Source organism: Porcisia hertigi, chromosome 13 (genome assembly GCF_017918235.1).
Source record: "Porcisia hertigi strain C119 chromosome 13, whole genome shotgun sequence".
In the NCBI taxonomy this organism is placed as follows: Eukaryota; Euglenozoa; class Kinetoplastea; order Trypanosomatida; family Trypanosomatidae; genus Porcisia; species Porcisia hertigi.
The window spans coordinates 608,015-623,489 of record NC_090572.1 but is presented as its reverse complement, the minus strand read 5'-3'; the positions used below and the strand labels follow the sequence as shown (position 1 = coordinate 623,489).

At 55.0% G+C, this 15,475-nt stretch overlaps 1 protein-coding gene across 1 annotated transcript; it reads left to right on the top strand.

Moving 5' to 3' along the window:
• Positions 1 to 563: 563 nt before the first annotated feature.
• On the top strand, positions 564 to 14,537 carry JKF63_06358 (uncharacterized protein; the record flags this gene model as incomplete). The annotated part of the gene is made up of 1 exon (XM_067902308.1): positions 564 to 14,537. The coding sequence occupies one exon, from the start codon at positions 564 to 566 to the stop codon at positions 14,535 to 14,537; it is 13,974 nt and encodes a 4,657-aa protein (XP_067758805.1).
• Between the last annotated feature and the right edge of the window lie 938 nt (positions 14,538 to 15,475).

The following is a 15,475-nucleotide window of genomic DNA, read 5'->3' as shown; positions in this document are numbered from 1 at the left end:
GAGTGGTGAGTCCTGTGACAAGAGCCACTCGTATGACCGCCTTGCTGCTCCTCATGTGCCCGACGTTCTGACGCCACACAGGCTGTTTCCACTGCCAAGGAGAGGAGTATGACATTTCCTCCAGAGGCTGAAGTTGTGCCAGCTCGATCTGGTTGCCTGCAGGGTAGTGCTGGGAGGAGGGATGCGGGGGTCTGAAAGCGTGCGATATGCACTCTGCGCAACGCTTCTCCTTTTTTTTTACCGCTTCTGTCCTTCTGCCTTTTCTGAATGCGTGGGGCACATCCTAACGGGCAGATTCACCAGGAGCAAGTGTGAAGGCAACGAGTGTACAAACGTCGCCGTAGTGTTCTCGAAAGAAAGCTCGCACCAACACCCCCACAGATTTCATCGGAGCCGAAGCAGGTACCTCATAGAGAGGTCACCGTAGCGGGGACTCTTCTTCTCAAAGTTGCACCGTATCACGCCTTTCAAAAACGGAAGTGGTAGCTGCGTCTTGCACAGCGCTGGTCAGTTGACCTTTACCTTTTCTTTCCTATACAGACACATAGTTCTTTGTTTCTCAGATGGCGAAAGGAGACAAGGACGACGCGCCGACAGACAAGCGCGTTATGTGGTTGGAGCAGCGCATTACGAATGCTCTAAAACTGAAACCCGCTGAGTCAAAGAAGCTTCTAGACAATGAAGAAAACCGAGCCCAGATGAGCGAGTTCTTGGACACTACTGATGCGTGTCACCTCTATGTATATCAAGCAGCAGCTGGCGTGTTTGTTACCCGCATCGAGGCGCCAGAAGAGCTCAAGAAAAAGGGTGTGTTTTTCAGCAAGATTAAGCGGGAGAAGATGACGGATGAAAATCAAATGAAGGAGTCAATCACTTTCGGGGACCTTTCGCCGGACGTCCTCGAGAACCTCAGTGCCGTGACGCGCGACGTTTACGTGCAGATCCTGAAGGGTGACAAACGAAACATCGCGACCGTTCCCGATGTGGCGGTTGACGAATTGATGAGCGACACCAACGGGCTGCTCTCTAACTTGCTGGTTATGGTGGGCTTGAGTCGTGGCCGAACTTTTTTGCCGATGCCACCGATTCAGTTCCCCCCCCGCATCAACGATTTCGCCATGAATAAGGAGACGCTGTACCTTTTGGAGAGCACAGTGGTGTCGTGGACAGCACAAATCGAGGCTGCAATTGCGTCGTCTCCGGAGGAGCTGGAGGAGGCTGCACCACAGACCGGCCGGTACCCGTCTCCACTGGACGAAATCCGTTTCTGGAAGGATAAGTCGGAGAATCTGGCCGGCTTGGAAGAGCAGGTGTACTCAGTGAAGTCGCTCAAGATTCTCGTCCTCCTGAAGCGTGCAGGGAGCAGTTACTACGCCCCTTTCTCGCAGCTGATGGGTGAACTGAAGGAGGCCGCGTACGAGTCTCTTGACAACTACCAGTACCTCAAGCCTTTGATTCCGGAGTTCGAGCAGATGTCCATGTCTGTTCCCAGCCATACTCCTTTCTTGGGGCTTGCCACACAGGGCGTCTTCAAGCGCCTATTTCATTCTTTGTTTCTGCTGTGGACGCAGTCTGGCTTCTACAACACCCCAGCTAGGCTTGTCTTCCTCATCCGGGAGATGGGCAATGATCTGATTGAGATGGCTGCTGATTACGTCGGCGTCGCCGAGTTCGCTGAGGGCTTGGAGAAGAAGGAGGTGATTGAGCGGCTGAGCAGCACGTTGGCTATTTGCGGCGAGTTCAAGGCTCTGTACTTCCAATATAAGGCGCATGTGTCGTCCGTGGCGCGGCCATGGAAATTCCAGAACGCAGCGCTCTTTTCTAGGCTGGATGTTTTTCTCGAGCGATGCCATGACCTCCTCGACGTGGTTGAGACAGCGCTTCTCTTTGACAAGATGGAGAACATGAAGATTGGTGGAACCAAAGGACAGTACCTGACGTCGGAGGCGGAGGAGATCAAGCAAACCTTCGACGCAGCCGTCGCTCGTTTCTTCAGCGTTGATTACAACCTTCTGGACGTCACAAACACGCGTTTCGACGCCGACTACGAACACCTTAAGTCCGCGATCCGCGGTCTTGAGGAGCGTCTGGGTTCGATTCTCGTCACGACAATTGACGAGTCCAGTGCGATTGCCGAAATTTTCAAGGCTGTAGATACGTTTGATGGCTTCACAGAGAGGACACCAATGCAGCAGGAGTGGATGAGGAAGCAAACCGGCGTGCTCAGTGGGTTTCATCAAGACCTACTCATGGCCCAGGAGGCCTACTACGCAGGAGAGGCTGCTGGGGCGTACCCTAACATGCCCCCCCTCGCGAGCACGATTGTGCGGTGCAAGGCATTGCTCGATCGCATCAACGAAAGCTACTCACGTGTGGTCGACTTATCACCATCAGTCGTGCAGAGCGAACGCGGAGTCGAGGCGCTGCAGCTTTATGAGAAACTGAAGGTACTGCTGCAAGGCACGATAAACGAAAGGTTCCAGAAGTGGACCACAGAGGTTGGCGCCATTCGCTCGGACAAGCTACGGCTTCCGGTGCTTTCGAGGGATGAGAATAACCGCCTTGCCGTCAATTTCGACTCCTCGCTCGTGAAAACGCTGCGCGAGGTGTACTATGTGGAGATTCTAAATTCGTACGAATCTGCAGGTATCGGCCAGTTCGAGGTTCCGCCGGATGCAAGTGCAATCTTTTCGAAGCGTGACGTGTACCGCGACCAGGCACTGAAGCTGGACTACCTCTGTACAACGTACAACAACTTTAGCTCTAGCCTCCGTCCAAACGACGAGCGTCCACTTATTGAGGCTGAGCTCCAGAAGTTTGAGTCTTTTGTGTCTAGCGGCCTCCAAGAGGTGCGATGGGAGAACGAGGACGCCACCAACGCATTCATTGTGGAGGCCCTGCAGCAAGTCACAGCCATTGACACGGTGGTGTCGACACTACACTCCAATATTCAGCAGATGAAGGACTCCATGAAGAAGTTCAAAGCGGATGACACACTCTTTCCACTCGATGCTGCCGCGGGGGCGAAGACCATGTCGGAGGCGGAGCTGCGCAAAACACTTGACGACTATGTTGGGGCGCGCGCAGCGGGGCTGCGGGAGAGAAATGTTGAGATCAGGTCTCTGACGCAAAACAGCCTGGAGGCGCTGCAGGCACTGAAGGCGACAAGCGATGGCACTATCGTGAATGCCACGGACGCAGTGTGGCAGAATTACCTCGTGTACGTCAGTTCTGTTGCACGGGAGTGCCTAGCCGAGGTGGCAGTGGCATCGCTCACAAACCTGCGGAACCAGTTAGACCCCGTCTGGCTGGCGGACCACGACGGCATTCCTCTTATCGATGTGAAGTTGTCTCTCTCCAAGATCACAGCAGACAAACCAACGTCGAAGTCGCGCTTTGATCCGGCGCTTATGCCAAGCGACGGCGAGGAGAAATCAGTATGGCAGGCGCTCAGCGACACAATGGATGGCTTTATCAGCTCATCTGGCCTGATCGATCCAGTTCACGGCTCAACGTCATACGCAGAGGAGATGAGGCAGAACGAGCACGTTCAGGCCCTCCTGGAGGAGATCCAGTCACTATTCCAACAGAACGTCACCGCGTGCGAAGAGTATCGCCACGTCTATGACGAGTTCAAGTCTCTCTGGGAGACGGATCGCAAACAAGCGTTTGTGCAGTTCCTCGAGACGGATCACGCTACTGGCGCACGCCGGCCGAGCTCATCCGTAGAAGAAGCCGCAGCGTCCGTGGCGCACGTGGCAAAACCAACGGAATACTTTGGTGTAGGTCTGCAGGAATTCGATCGTGCGATTACCGAGTACACACGCATCCGAAGCCGTGTCTCCTCTATTGAAGACCGCCACACGGAGGGTTGTGTGCTGATTGACCTCAAACCGCTGCGAGTGGCGCTGCGCGATCTAAGCCGACGCTGGAAGGAGATGTACTCCGACTACCTCCTAGACAAGATAAAGACGGATCTGAGCCAGCTCTACGCGTTCATAAAGGACGCTGACAAAGGACTGGAGGTGGAAGTGCTGGACGGCGACGTAGACGCATTGAAATCGGTCATGCGGTGGATTCGTGACTGCCGCAAGCGCAACAGAGAGGTGATGGGTGAGGATGAGACTGGCGAGACAAGCGGCATGTTCCCACCCATCAAGGCGGCCATAGGCATGCTGAAGACGCATGCCAGCACTTCACCCGATGCTGAGGCTGAACTGGCAAAGATCGAAAAGCTCGAGGAACTGCGGAAGCCTGCACCGGAGCAGTGGGTCGCATTGAACAAGAGGGCACTAAACGTACGTGCGCAGAACTCCATTGTCCAGGACCGTGAGGCGGAAAAGATCAAGGAGGACGTGGTGGCGTTTGAGCAGGAGCTGAACGTCGAGGTGGAAATCTTCCACCAGAATCAACTCTTCACGTATGCCGTTCAACCGAGTGAGGTCTACATCGCTATCGACAGTGTATTCGCCCACTTCATGGTTGTCGAGGAGAAGGCAAAGAGACTGCAGAACATGCAGGATCTCTTCGATCTAGCCGTGTCGAATTTCAAGAGCATACGAGAGTGTCGGCAGGAGCTGGCGCTACTGAAGCAAATTTGGGACCTGAACTTTCATGTCACCTCTCAGTTCCGCGACTGGATGCGGTCGACGTTTAAGGACGCTGATGTCTCTTACTTTGAAGATGAGGCGAAGAAGATTTCGAAGCAGCTGCAACTGCAGCCGATGAAGGTAAAGGGATGGGGGGTGTTCAAGGGTGTCGACGAGACGGTGCGAAACATGCGCACGTCACTTCCACTATGCGATTCTCTGAGCTCGCCGTCGATGCGGCCACGACACTGGGAAGAGCTGGTGCGCACGACAAATCAGCCAGGTACTATCAACCCCGATGCCGCCGATTTCACCCTCGAGAAGCTCTTCGCGCTTGGTCTTCACAAGTATGCCGATGACGTGGCGAACATCGTCGAGAAAGCTGAGAAAGAGTTGCGCATTGAGACGAACCTTTCAAAGATCATCGCCGCCTGGGAGAAGCTGGAATTCACGTACGAGAATAACGATCACCTGGATTGCTACCTCCTCGGCTCTGTTGACGACGTGGTTGAACAGCTAGAGAACGACAGCAACGCTCTCTCTTCCATGCTGTCGGATCGCTTTGTGGAGTATTTTTACGACAAAGTCTTGAGCTGGCAGAAGGACCTCGGGGTGGTAGACACCTGCACAACCAAGTGGATGGATATTCAACGTCAGTGGCAAAACTTGTTCCCCATCTTCGTCCTATCCGAAGACATCAAAGTGCAGCTCCCAAATGAGGCCAAGGAGTTTGGCGAGGCGGACCGCGTTTTCCGGTTACTTATGAGCAAGGCACACTTGTACACGAACCCGGTCGAGGCCACTTGCTCCGGTAAGCTCTCTGAGGACATCGGGCGTGGTGAAACGCTGGAGGGGACGCTCAACTACATTCAGGAAATCCTCAGCCGCTGCGAGAAGGCACTGGCGGACTACCTGGAGACGAAGCGCAAACTGTTCCCGCGCTTTTTCTTCGTCTCGGACACGGACCTCATTGACATTCTTTCGAAGGGTTCCGACCCCCGTGCTGTCATTGTGCACATGAGCAAGATCATTGACTCCGTCGACTTTTTCACCTTTGACAATAACCCCTACCCGAACGCTAGCGAGCAGGACGTCTGGGAGATGGTGTCGATCCAGGGCGAAAAGGTAACACTGACAGAGAGCTTCAGGTGCGACGGCGCGGTTGAGATTTGGTTGGAGGGGTTGGTGCAGTGTATGCAGCGGAGCATGAGGGTGCATATCAAAGAAGCCAATGCGGGCTACATCGAGAAGCCGCGAAACGAATGGATCTACCAGTACCCCTGCCAGGCTGTAATCGTAGCCTCCCGTATCTGGTTCACAACAGAGGTCCATCAAGCCTTCACGCAGATTGAAGAGGGCAATGACATGGGCATGAAGGATTTGCTCAAGAGCCAAAAGTCGCAGCTCGACAGTCTAATTAAGGAGGTGCTGCTCGACCGATCATCGACAGAGCGCAAGATGTTGGTGCACCTCATCACGATCGATGTGCATAACCGCGACATCGTGCAGGGGATGGTGGACGACCGCGTCGACTCCGTGGATGCCTTTAGTTGGCAGTCGCAGCTTCGATACTACTGGGACGAGAACAAAGGTAACGAAATCCGCATCGCCGACGCCGATTTCATTAATGGCTACGAGTATATAGGCCTGTGCGGTTGTCTTGTCATCACTAAACTGACGGATCGCTGCTACATCACCCTCACCCAGGCACTTCGTCTGAACCAAGGTGGAGCCCCTGCCGGGCCGGCTGGTACAGGTAAGACAGAGACGACCAAGGATCTGGCACGTAACATGGGAATTGCATGCTATGTCTTTAATTGCTCTGACCAGATGAACTACATTACGCTCGGCCAGATCTTCAAAGGCCTCGCCATGTCTGGCTCGTGGGGCTGCTTTGATGAGTTTAACCGCATCTCAATTGAGGTGCTCTCTGTCGTTGCGACACAGGTGGGCTCCATCTTGAACGCACTAAAGGAGAATAAGGAGCGCTTCCGCTTCATAAATGAGGAGATCTCAATCGTGCGCTCCGTGGGCATGTGGATCACCATGAACCCCGGCTACGCCGGCCGTACGGAGCTGCCGGAGAACATCAAGTCACTTTTCCGTCCGTGCGCCATGTGTGTGCCGGATCTCAAGAACATTTGCGAAATCATGCTGGCCGCCGAGGGCTTTGGCGATGCCAAGGACCTCGCCTTGAAGTTTGTCACGCTGTATCGTCTCAACAAGGAGCTGCTGTCGCCCCAGGACCACTACGACTGGGGGCTGCGTGCCGTGAAGTCTGTCTTGTACATCGCCGGTGCTCTCAAGCGCGGCGACCCTGATCTTCCCGAGCGGAACGTGTTGATGCGGGCTCTACGTGACACGAACATGGCGAAACTTAGCAAGGATGACGTTTACGTGTTCATGGGATTGATTCGTTCACTTTTCCCGAACCTCGAGGTACCGAAGAAGAGCAAGCCAGATCTGGTTGATGCCTGCAAGGCGGTCTGCAAGGAGCACGGCAACTTCCCTGGCGAGAACGACATCTTCATCCTCAAATGTGTGCAGTACGAGGAGTTGCTGCACGTACGCCACTCCGTATTCATCCTCGGTGCCGCCGGTGCCGGCAAGACTGAGTGCTGGAGGTGTTTGCAAGGTGCTTTGACGAAGCTGCATCAAGATGAGTGGAAGGCAAAGGCAGTCTCTTCGTGTCTTAACCCCAAGGCGATTTCCTCCAACGAATTGTACGGCTACTTCACTCCACAGAAAGAATGGCGCGACGGAATTCTGTCAACCATCTTTCGCGACTATGCTGTAGAGTCGAAGAAGAAGAAGAACATGAAGTGGATTGTCCTGGACGGGATCATCGACGCCGAGTGGATCGAGTCGATGAACACCGTGATGGACGACAACAAGATGCTGACGCTCGTCTCGAATGAGCGTATTCCATTGACAGATTCGATGCGAATGATCTTTGAGGTTTCCCACCTGCGCAACGCCTCGCCGGCGACAGTGTCGCGGGCCGGTGTCATCTTCATTAACGAGTCCGATCTAGGGTGGGGCCCGTTCAAGGACAAGTGGATTGCGTCGCGCGAAAAACGCGAGGGGGTGATTCTCGACAACCTTTTTGACAAGTACGTACCGTTCATCTTTGAGTTCTGGAAGCGCAGCATGCGGCCGATTGTGTCCGTGATGGACATCAACGTAGTGCAGACGCTCTGCTTTTTACTCGACGGTATCTTCAAGACGATGGAACCAGACGAGCTGGCGAAGCAATCCAACTCGTTTGAAGTGTACGAGAAGTACTTTGTGTTCGCCGCTATCTGGGCCTTCGGCGGCCCGTTGCCAAGCTCCGATGGCCGCATCGACATGCGTCTCAACTTCTCGAACCAGTGGAAGAAGGAATTCCCGAACATGAAAATCTCCGATGCCGGATCAGTGTTCGACTACTACATCGACAAGGCCAAAGACAGCAGCGGCGCATTGCTGTTTGACTGGAAGCCGTGGTCGGAGCTGGTGCGTCCTTACATCCAGGATGCGGATGTGCAACTATCGTCTGTGTCTGTACAAACCGCCGACACGGTGCGCATGTCGTACCTGATGAGCCTTTTCGTCGACAACGGGAGGGGTGTCATGTTGGTGGGTACCGCTGGTACGGGTAAGACAAACCTTATCATGTCAAAGTTGCGCTCACTAGACAATGAGAAGGTGCTGTTCCGCGTCGTCTCGTTCAACGCTCGCACCTCGTCATCCGGCTTGCAGGCGGTGATGGAGCAATCGCTGGAAAAGCGCTCCGGCCGCACCTACGGTCCGCCAAATCGCAAGAAGCTGGTCTTCTTCTTGGATGATATGAACATGCCAGCGCCGGACAAGTACGGCACTCAGGAGGCTGTGGCGCTCCTCCAGCAGCACGTCGGCTACGGTTTTTGGTACGACCGCATCAAGATTGTCCAGAAGGAGGTGATCGACGTGCGGTATGTGGGTGCGATGAACCCCAAGTCCGGCACCTTTACCATTCTCGACCGTTTGCTGCGCCACTTCGCCCTGTTCTCGACGAATATGCCGGACCGCGCCGACCTTGTGAGCATCTACGGGCAGATTTTGCAGGGTCACACAAAGCCGTTTTCCCGTGACATCCGTGACACCCTCACAACCTTGCTCACAAACGCCACGATTGAGCTGCACTCGAACGTGGCGAAGCTTTTCTTCCCGACCGCCATCAAGTTTCACTACCAGTGGAACATGCGTGAGATGTTCAACATCTTTCAAGGCCTGTGTAAGTCGAACCCGAAGCTTCACAGTACCAGCCTCCAAATGGTCCGTCTCTGGGTACACGAGTGCAACCGCACCTTCCGCGATCGCATGGCAGATGACGCGGACATGAAGCGGTACGATACCCTACTGCAGGAGGTCATCATGCGCGCCGGCTTCACCGATGTGAGTGTGAAAGATGTAATGGAGGAGCCGCTGCTCTGGGCACCGTTCCACACAACCCCAGACGGAATGGAAAATGTCTACAACGAAACGAATTATGACGAGGCCGGCGCCTACTTGCGCAAAAAGCTCGCGGATTACAACGATAACTACGCATCCATGAACCTCGTGTTGTTCAACCAGGCCATCGAGCATGTCTGCCGCATCTCCCGCATTACTTCGAATCCGCGCGGTAACGCTTTTCTGGTTGGCGTCGGTGGCTCTGGCAAACAGTCCTTGGCCCGCTTGGCGTCTTACATCAATGGCCACGACATTTTCCAGATTCTTGTGACAAGCACCTACGACATCAGTGACTTCCGCACCGATATGCAAGAGCTCTACCGCAAATGCGGCCTGCGCGGGTACCCCTTTGCGTTCATCATCACCGACACGCAGATCGTCTCGATGGATATGCTGGTGTACCTGAACGACATGCTGAGTAGTGGGAATGTCCCGGAGATGTTCAATCAAGATGAGCGCGAGGGCATCATTGGTTCCATCACGAACGAGGTGAAGGCTTCTGGTATCACTGACTACTCGAACCCGGATGTGTGCTGGGACTACTTCATTAACAAGGTCCGCTCAAACTTGCACATTATCCTGTCCTTCTCGCCTGTGGGCAAAAACTTCGCTGCGTGGTGTCGACAGTTCCCTGCGCTAGCCAACACCACCGTCATCGACTGGTTCCTGAGTTGGCCGGAGCAGGCGCTCAGGTCGGTGGCGAAACGCTTTCTCTCCGAGATTGAACTGGGTGGCGAGGAGATGACGGAGAACATCGCGGACTTCATGGCATACTGCCAGACGAAGGTGACAGAGACTTGCGAGGAGTACTACGCGCAGGAGAAGCGTCACGCCTACACAACACCCAAGTCGTTCCTCGAGCTGATTGCTTTCTACAAGGACTTGCTCACTCGGAGGAGAAAAGAAAACAGCGACCAAACAGAGCGCCTTGTGAGCGGTATTGACAAGATTAAGGAGGCGGGTGAGCAGGTGCTGGGGCTGCAAGAGGTGCTTCAGCGAGAGAGCGTCGAGGTGGAGGAGGCGCGACAGAAAACGGCCGCTCTGCTGGAGACAGTGGGCCGCGAGAAGTCAGTAGTGGAAGAGCAGAGCGCGATTGCAGCAAGGGAGGAGGCAAAGACGAACAAGATTGTGGAGGAAGTGACTTCATTCGAGAAGCAGTGCCAGGAGGATTTGGCCAAGGCGCAGCCTCTTGTTCAGGAGGCTCTGGCAGCCCTCGATACTCTCGACAAGGCCTCGATTGCGGAGCTCAAGAATCTCGGTAAGCCGCCAGAGGATGTGCAGATGGTGGCGATTTGCGTGCTGGTGCTCACTGCGAATCCACGCACGATTCCATCGATGAAGCAGCGGTCATGGAACGAGTGCAAAAAGATGATGAACCAAGTAGATCGTTTCTTGACGGAGCTGCGCAACTTTGACGTGAACAACATTCCCCAGCAGTGCATCGACCAGATTCAGGTGTATATCAACAACCCCTCCTTCAACCCGGACATCATAAAGAACAAGTCTTTTGCTGCATCGGGTCTGTGCAAGTGGGCCATCGGCATGAACCGCTACCACGTCGTTCGCTGCGAGGTACGACCGAAGGAGGAGCGACTCGCTGAGGCACAGCAGCGTCTGGTTTCCAGCCGCGCGGCGCTGAAGAAGATTCAGGACAAGGTGGCAGATCTGCAGGCCAAGCTTGGCGCGCTGGTAAGCCAGTACGACACGGCTGTGGCGGAGGCCAACGCGATCGAGGCTAAGGCTAAGAAGACCCAGATGAAGATGAACCTGGCCCAGCGTCTCGTTAGCGGGCTGTCGGATGAGAGCGTGCGCTGGGGTGCCACCATTGAGAAGCTCAAGGAGGCTGCCAAGCTTCTGGTCGGCGATGTGCTCTTGGGCGCGTCATTTGTCTCGTATATTGGGCCCTTCTCTAAGGCGTTCCGCGAGCAGGTGCTTGAACAGGACTGGTTGCCATACATAAAGAACCTGGGCATTCCAATGACGGAGGGCCTCGACGTAACGATGGATGTGCTCACTTCAGAGGCGGCGGTAGCGTCATGGAATAACGAGGGGCTTCCGTCTGATCGAGTATCGACAGAAAACGGCGCCATTCTTACCAACTGCATGCGCTGGCCGCTCATGATCGACCCGCAGCTCCAAGGCATCAAATGGATTCGGACCCGTGAGGAGAAGAACGGTCTGCGGGTGGTGCAGACCACGCAAAATGGCTGGCAGCGCACACTGCAGACGTGCATCGAGGAGGGCCTTCCGTGCCTTATCGAGGGACTCGGCGAGTTTGTGGAGCCTGTTCTTGATGGCATACTCAGCCGCCAGACGTTCCGCAAGGGCGGCCGCGAGTTCATCAAACTGGGCGCGACTGAGGTGGAGTACAACTCAAAGTTCCGGCTGATTCTGCAGACGAAGCTCGGCAATCCACACTACGGCCCGGAGGTGAACGCGCAGACGACACTGATCAATTTCATGGTAACGGAGACGGGCCTGGAGGATCAGCTGCTTGCCGTCGTGGTAAGCCAGGAGAGACCAGACTTGGAGAAGAAGCGCGGTATGCTTATTCGACAGATGAACACAATGACGATCGAATTGCAGCAATGTGAGGACGGGTTGCTTTACGAGCTTACAAACGCAACCGGCGATATCCTCGAGAACGTCGCCCTTGTCGAAAATCTGGAGACAACCAAGAAAAAGGCGAAGGACATTAACGCCTCGTACGCGCAGGCCGTCGTCACACAGAAGGATATCGCACAGAACCGGCTTCGCTACACTGACGTAGCGGTGCGCGGCTCGCTCTTGTTCTTTCAGATTGACCAACTGTGGAAGATCGATCACATGTATCAGTACTCGCTAGAGGCGTTCATGGTGGTCTTCAATAAAGCTCTTGCGAGTGCACCGCAGCCGGAGAACAAGAAGGATGTTGCGAAGCGTGTGGTGAACGTCACCCAATCCATCACAGAGAACGTCTTCGCCTATGTTTCACGCGGCCTATTCGAGCGCCACAAGCTCATCTTCTCGAGTCTGCTCACCTTTGCCATTTTGAGCCGCCGCAGCGAGATTGATGTGAAGCAGTTAGATTTTCTCCTACGCGGTAAGAAGAAGACAGGTGTAGAGAGGCCGGAAACAGTCGCGGGGTGGTGTACGCAGCCAAACTGGGATGCGGTACAGGCGCTGGCGGAGGTAGAGGGTTCGACGCCAGCGTTCAACCTGCTGCCGGCTGACTTGGCCGAGAACAATCGATGGTTCCAGTACTGTGAGCTCGAGAAGCCAGAGCTGGAAAAGATGCCCGGCGAGTGGAAGAACCTCTCGAACTTCGAACGCCTCCTAGTGTTGCGTTGCTTGCGACCGGATCGCCTGACAGCAGCGTTGGAGACGTTTGTGGCCAACAGCATCGGCCGCTTTTTCGTGTCCGATCAGGCAGTTGACATCTCTGTCTCGTACCAGAACTCGAGCACGACAACGCCGCTCTTCTTCATCTTGTCTCCTGGTGTCGACCCAGTCAAGTCAGTCGAAGAGCTAGGCCGCAAGCTGGGCTACACGTACGACAAAGAGAACTTCTTTAACGTGTCACTGGGTCAGGGTCAGGAGGTGGTGGCGGACCGCGCGCTTGAGAAGTGCTTCGCCGAGGGCGGATGGGCGTTACTGTCGAACATTCACCTTGTCGAGAAGTGGCTGCGCTCGCTGGAACGTCGCCTTGACACCTACGCCGAGGCGTACACACGCGTTGCGCAGCTTCGCAAGGAGATCGCCGAGCGAAAGGCCGGTGAGCGCCTTGCTGCAGCGGGGTACGACGCCGACAACGAGCCGCACGACGACGAGGATGCCGAGGTTAAGTCGGAGTCCGCACACGGCGAGGATGACGAGGGAGAGACAGACGAGGAGGATGCCGAGGGTGACGGGCAAAAGGCGCCGCGGGTGAAGGAGGAGGACGCAATTGTGGTCGACGACGACGAGATTCAGTTCGACGGCGTGAAGGGGCACCCAGACTTCCGCGTTTTCCTCAGCGCGGAGCCGTCGCAAGTAATTCCTATTGGTATCCTGCAGCGTTCAGTGAAGCTGACCTCGGAGCCACCAACAGGCATTCGACAGAATATTGTCCGTGCTATAAGTAACTTCAGCGACGAGCCGTGGGAGAAGAGCGCGAAACCGACTGAATATCGTTGCATCATGTTCTCCATGTGCTTTTTCCACGCAGTCGTTGTGGAGCGGAAGAAGTTCGGCCCGCTGGGCTGGAACCGCGCCTACCCGTTCAACGCCGGCGATCTCACGACGTGCATGGAGGTTGCGGCGAACTACATTGAGGACCGCCCCAAAGTCCCGTGGGAGGATTTGCGCTACGTGTTTGGTGAGATCATGTACGGTGGCCACATCACAGACGACTGGGATCGCGTTCTATCCATGGCGTACCTGCAGAGCTTCATCATTGCAGAGTGCTGCGATGGTCTGCAGCTGGCTCCCGGCGTCTCAGTGCCGGCACCGGCGAGTTATCAGGAGTATATGCAGTGGCTAACGTCGGCTGACGATTTCCCGACTGAGTCGCCGCTGCTGTACGGGCTGCACCCCAACGCGGAGATCAATTACCGTACAATGCAGGCCGATGTCCTCTTCAAGACTATCAATGAACTCCAGCCCAAGAAGCACAGTGGCGGGGACATGCTGAGCCCGCAGGACATTGTGCAGCAGAAGATAGACGAGATCCGCGAGCGCTTGCCGGAGCCGCACAACCTGCAGGACTTGTCAGAGCGCCTCGAGGACGACCGCTCGCCACAACAGCACGTTTTCTACCAAGAGAGTGAGCGCATGAATGTCTTGATTGAGACCCTGCGTATGTCGCTGGATGAGCTGAACCTTGGCCTGAAGGGTGCGCTATCGATGAGTACCGCCATGCAGGAGCTGTTCGATCAGATCTACCTGGATAAAATGCCGGAGCGGTGGGCGCGGGTGTCCTTCATGTCACAGCGCATGCTGGGTTCGTGGGTGGAGAACTTCATAATGCGCAATGAGCAGCTAATAGGCTGGAATGTCGATCTCCAGACGCCAAAGGTGACCAACATCGCCTTGTTTTTCAACCCAATGTCGTTTTTGACCGCCATCATGCAGACCACCTCTATCGTTAACAGCTTTGATCTCGACCAGATGGCGCTGGTAGTGGATGTGCTGAAGAAGTCTGCCGACCAAATCGAGTCCAACGCGCGCGACGGCTGCTACGTAACTGGGTTGGCAATGGAGGGGGCTCGCTGGGATGGCACGGCTGGCTGCATCGAAGATAGCCGTCTCAAGGAATTGTATCCAAAGATGCCTATCATGCAGGTCCGCTCCCTGCCGTTGACCAAGATCGATCGGCGCGACCAGTACGAATGCCCCATGTACAAGACACAGGCACGTGGCCCCGGCTTCGTGGTCGGCTTTTTCCTCAAGAGCAAGCAGCCTTCACGCAAGTGGGTGATCGCCGGCGTAGGTTTGCTGTTAGACGTGGTCGAGTAAGCAGACTCAGCCGCATGCGATGTGTCAGGTTTGCTCTAAACGAAACACAGATGACGCAGCACCGCACTTCGCTGTGATGAGATGCAGTGTTCCTGATGTTCTTTTCGTGACACAGAATCTCAGTCGGCGCTTCGCAGCTCTCACCGCCGCCGGTGGAGGGCGTCTGGGGATGAGGACGTTTTGGGTGTACCTCGTGTTACTATGTTCAGTAGTGCTTGATTCATATTTTTAGCCCTCCGCTTTTCTCTTAAAGGCGTGTGTTTCCTGGTCCGTCTGCCTTTTCGGCACATTATGTATTTATCTGGTGATGTGCTCTCTTCGTAACTTTGCACACACACACACACACACACACAGCCAACACTACACATGTTGATTATTTTCGATTTCTGTAAGTTTCACTACGCCCCAAACTTTCACACAACACCACGAAGAGGTACCACGGGGAAAAAACCCGAGCGCCATACGCCTTAATGGCTTGGCGGTGTAATTGCCGTGTCGCATGTGCGGCCCAATGTTCCCTTTTTCTTGTGCGCTCAACACTCCTCACAGGCAGCCGTTTGTTTCGTGCATCGAGCCCGTCTAAAAACTCCATGAAGTGTAGAAAAGCGCTTTTGGAGAAGAAAGGGGGACCGACAAGGATGCCACATAACCGCCCCGCCCTCATCTCAGTCTCTCAGTCAAACCACACATTGTTGCACTTTTTACTCACGTTGCTCTCTTCCCCTTCTTAACTCCCTCTCGCTGCTTACCTTCCCCCACCACAAGCCGTAGTCGGCGTCGATAGAAGAGGCAGGCGCCGGTTAGCATGCCGTGACCCCGCAGCACCTCGTATTTCTGCCCCATATAGAGGCCACAGCTGTCGCTTAGAGAGACGCAACGGAAATGTAGCATCCCTCCTCGCCCTGTATCCCCTTTTGTGGGCTCAATAAATGCCCAGA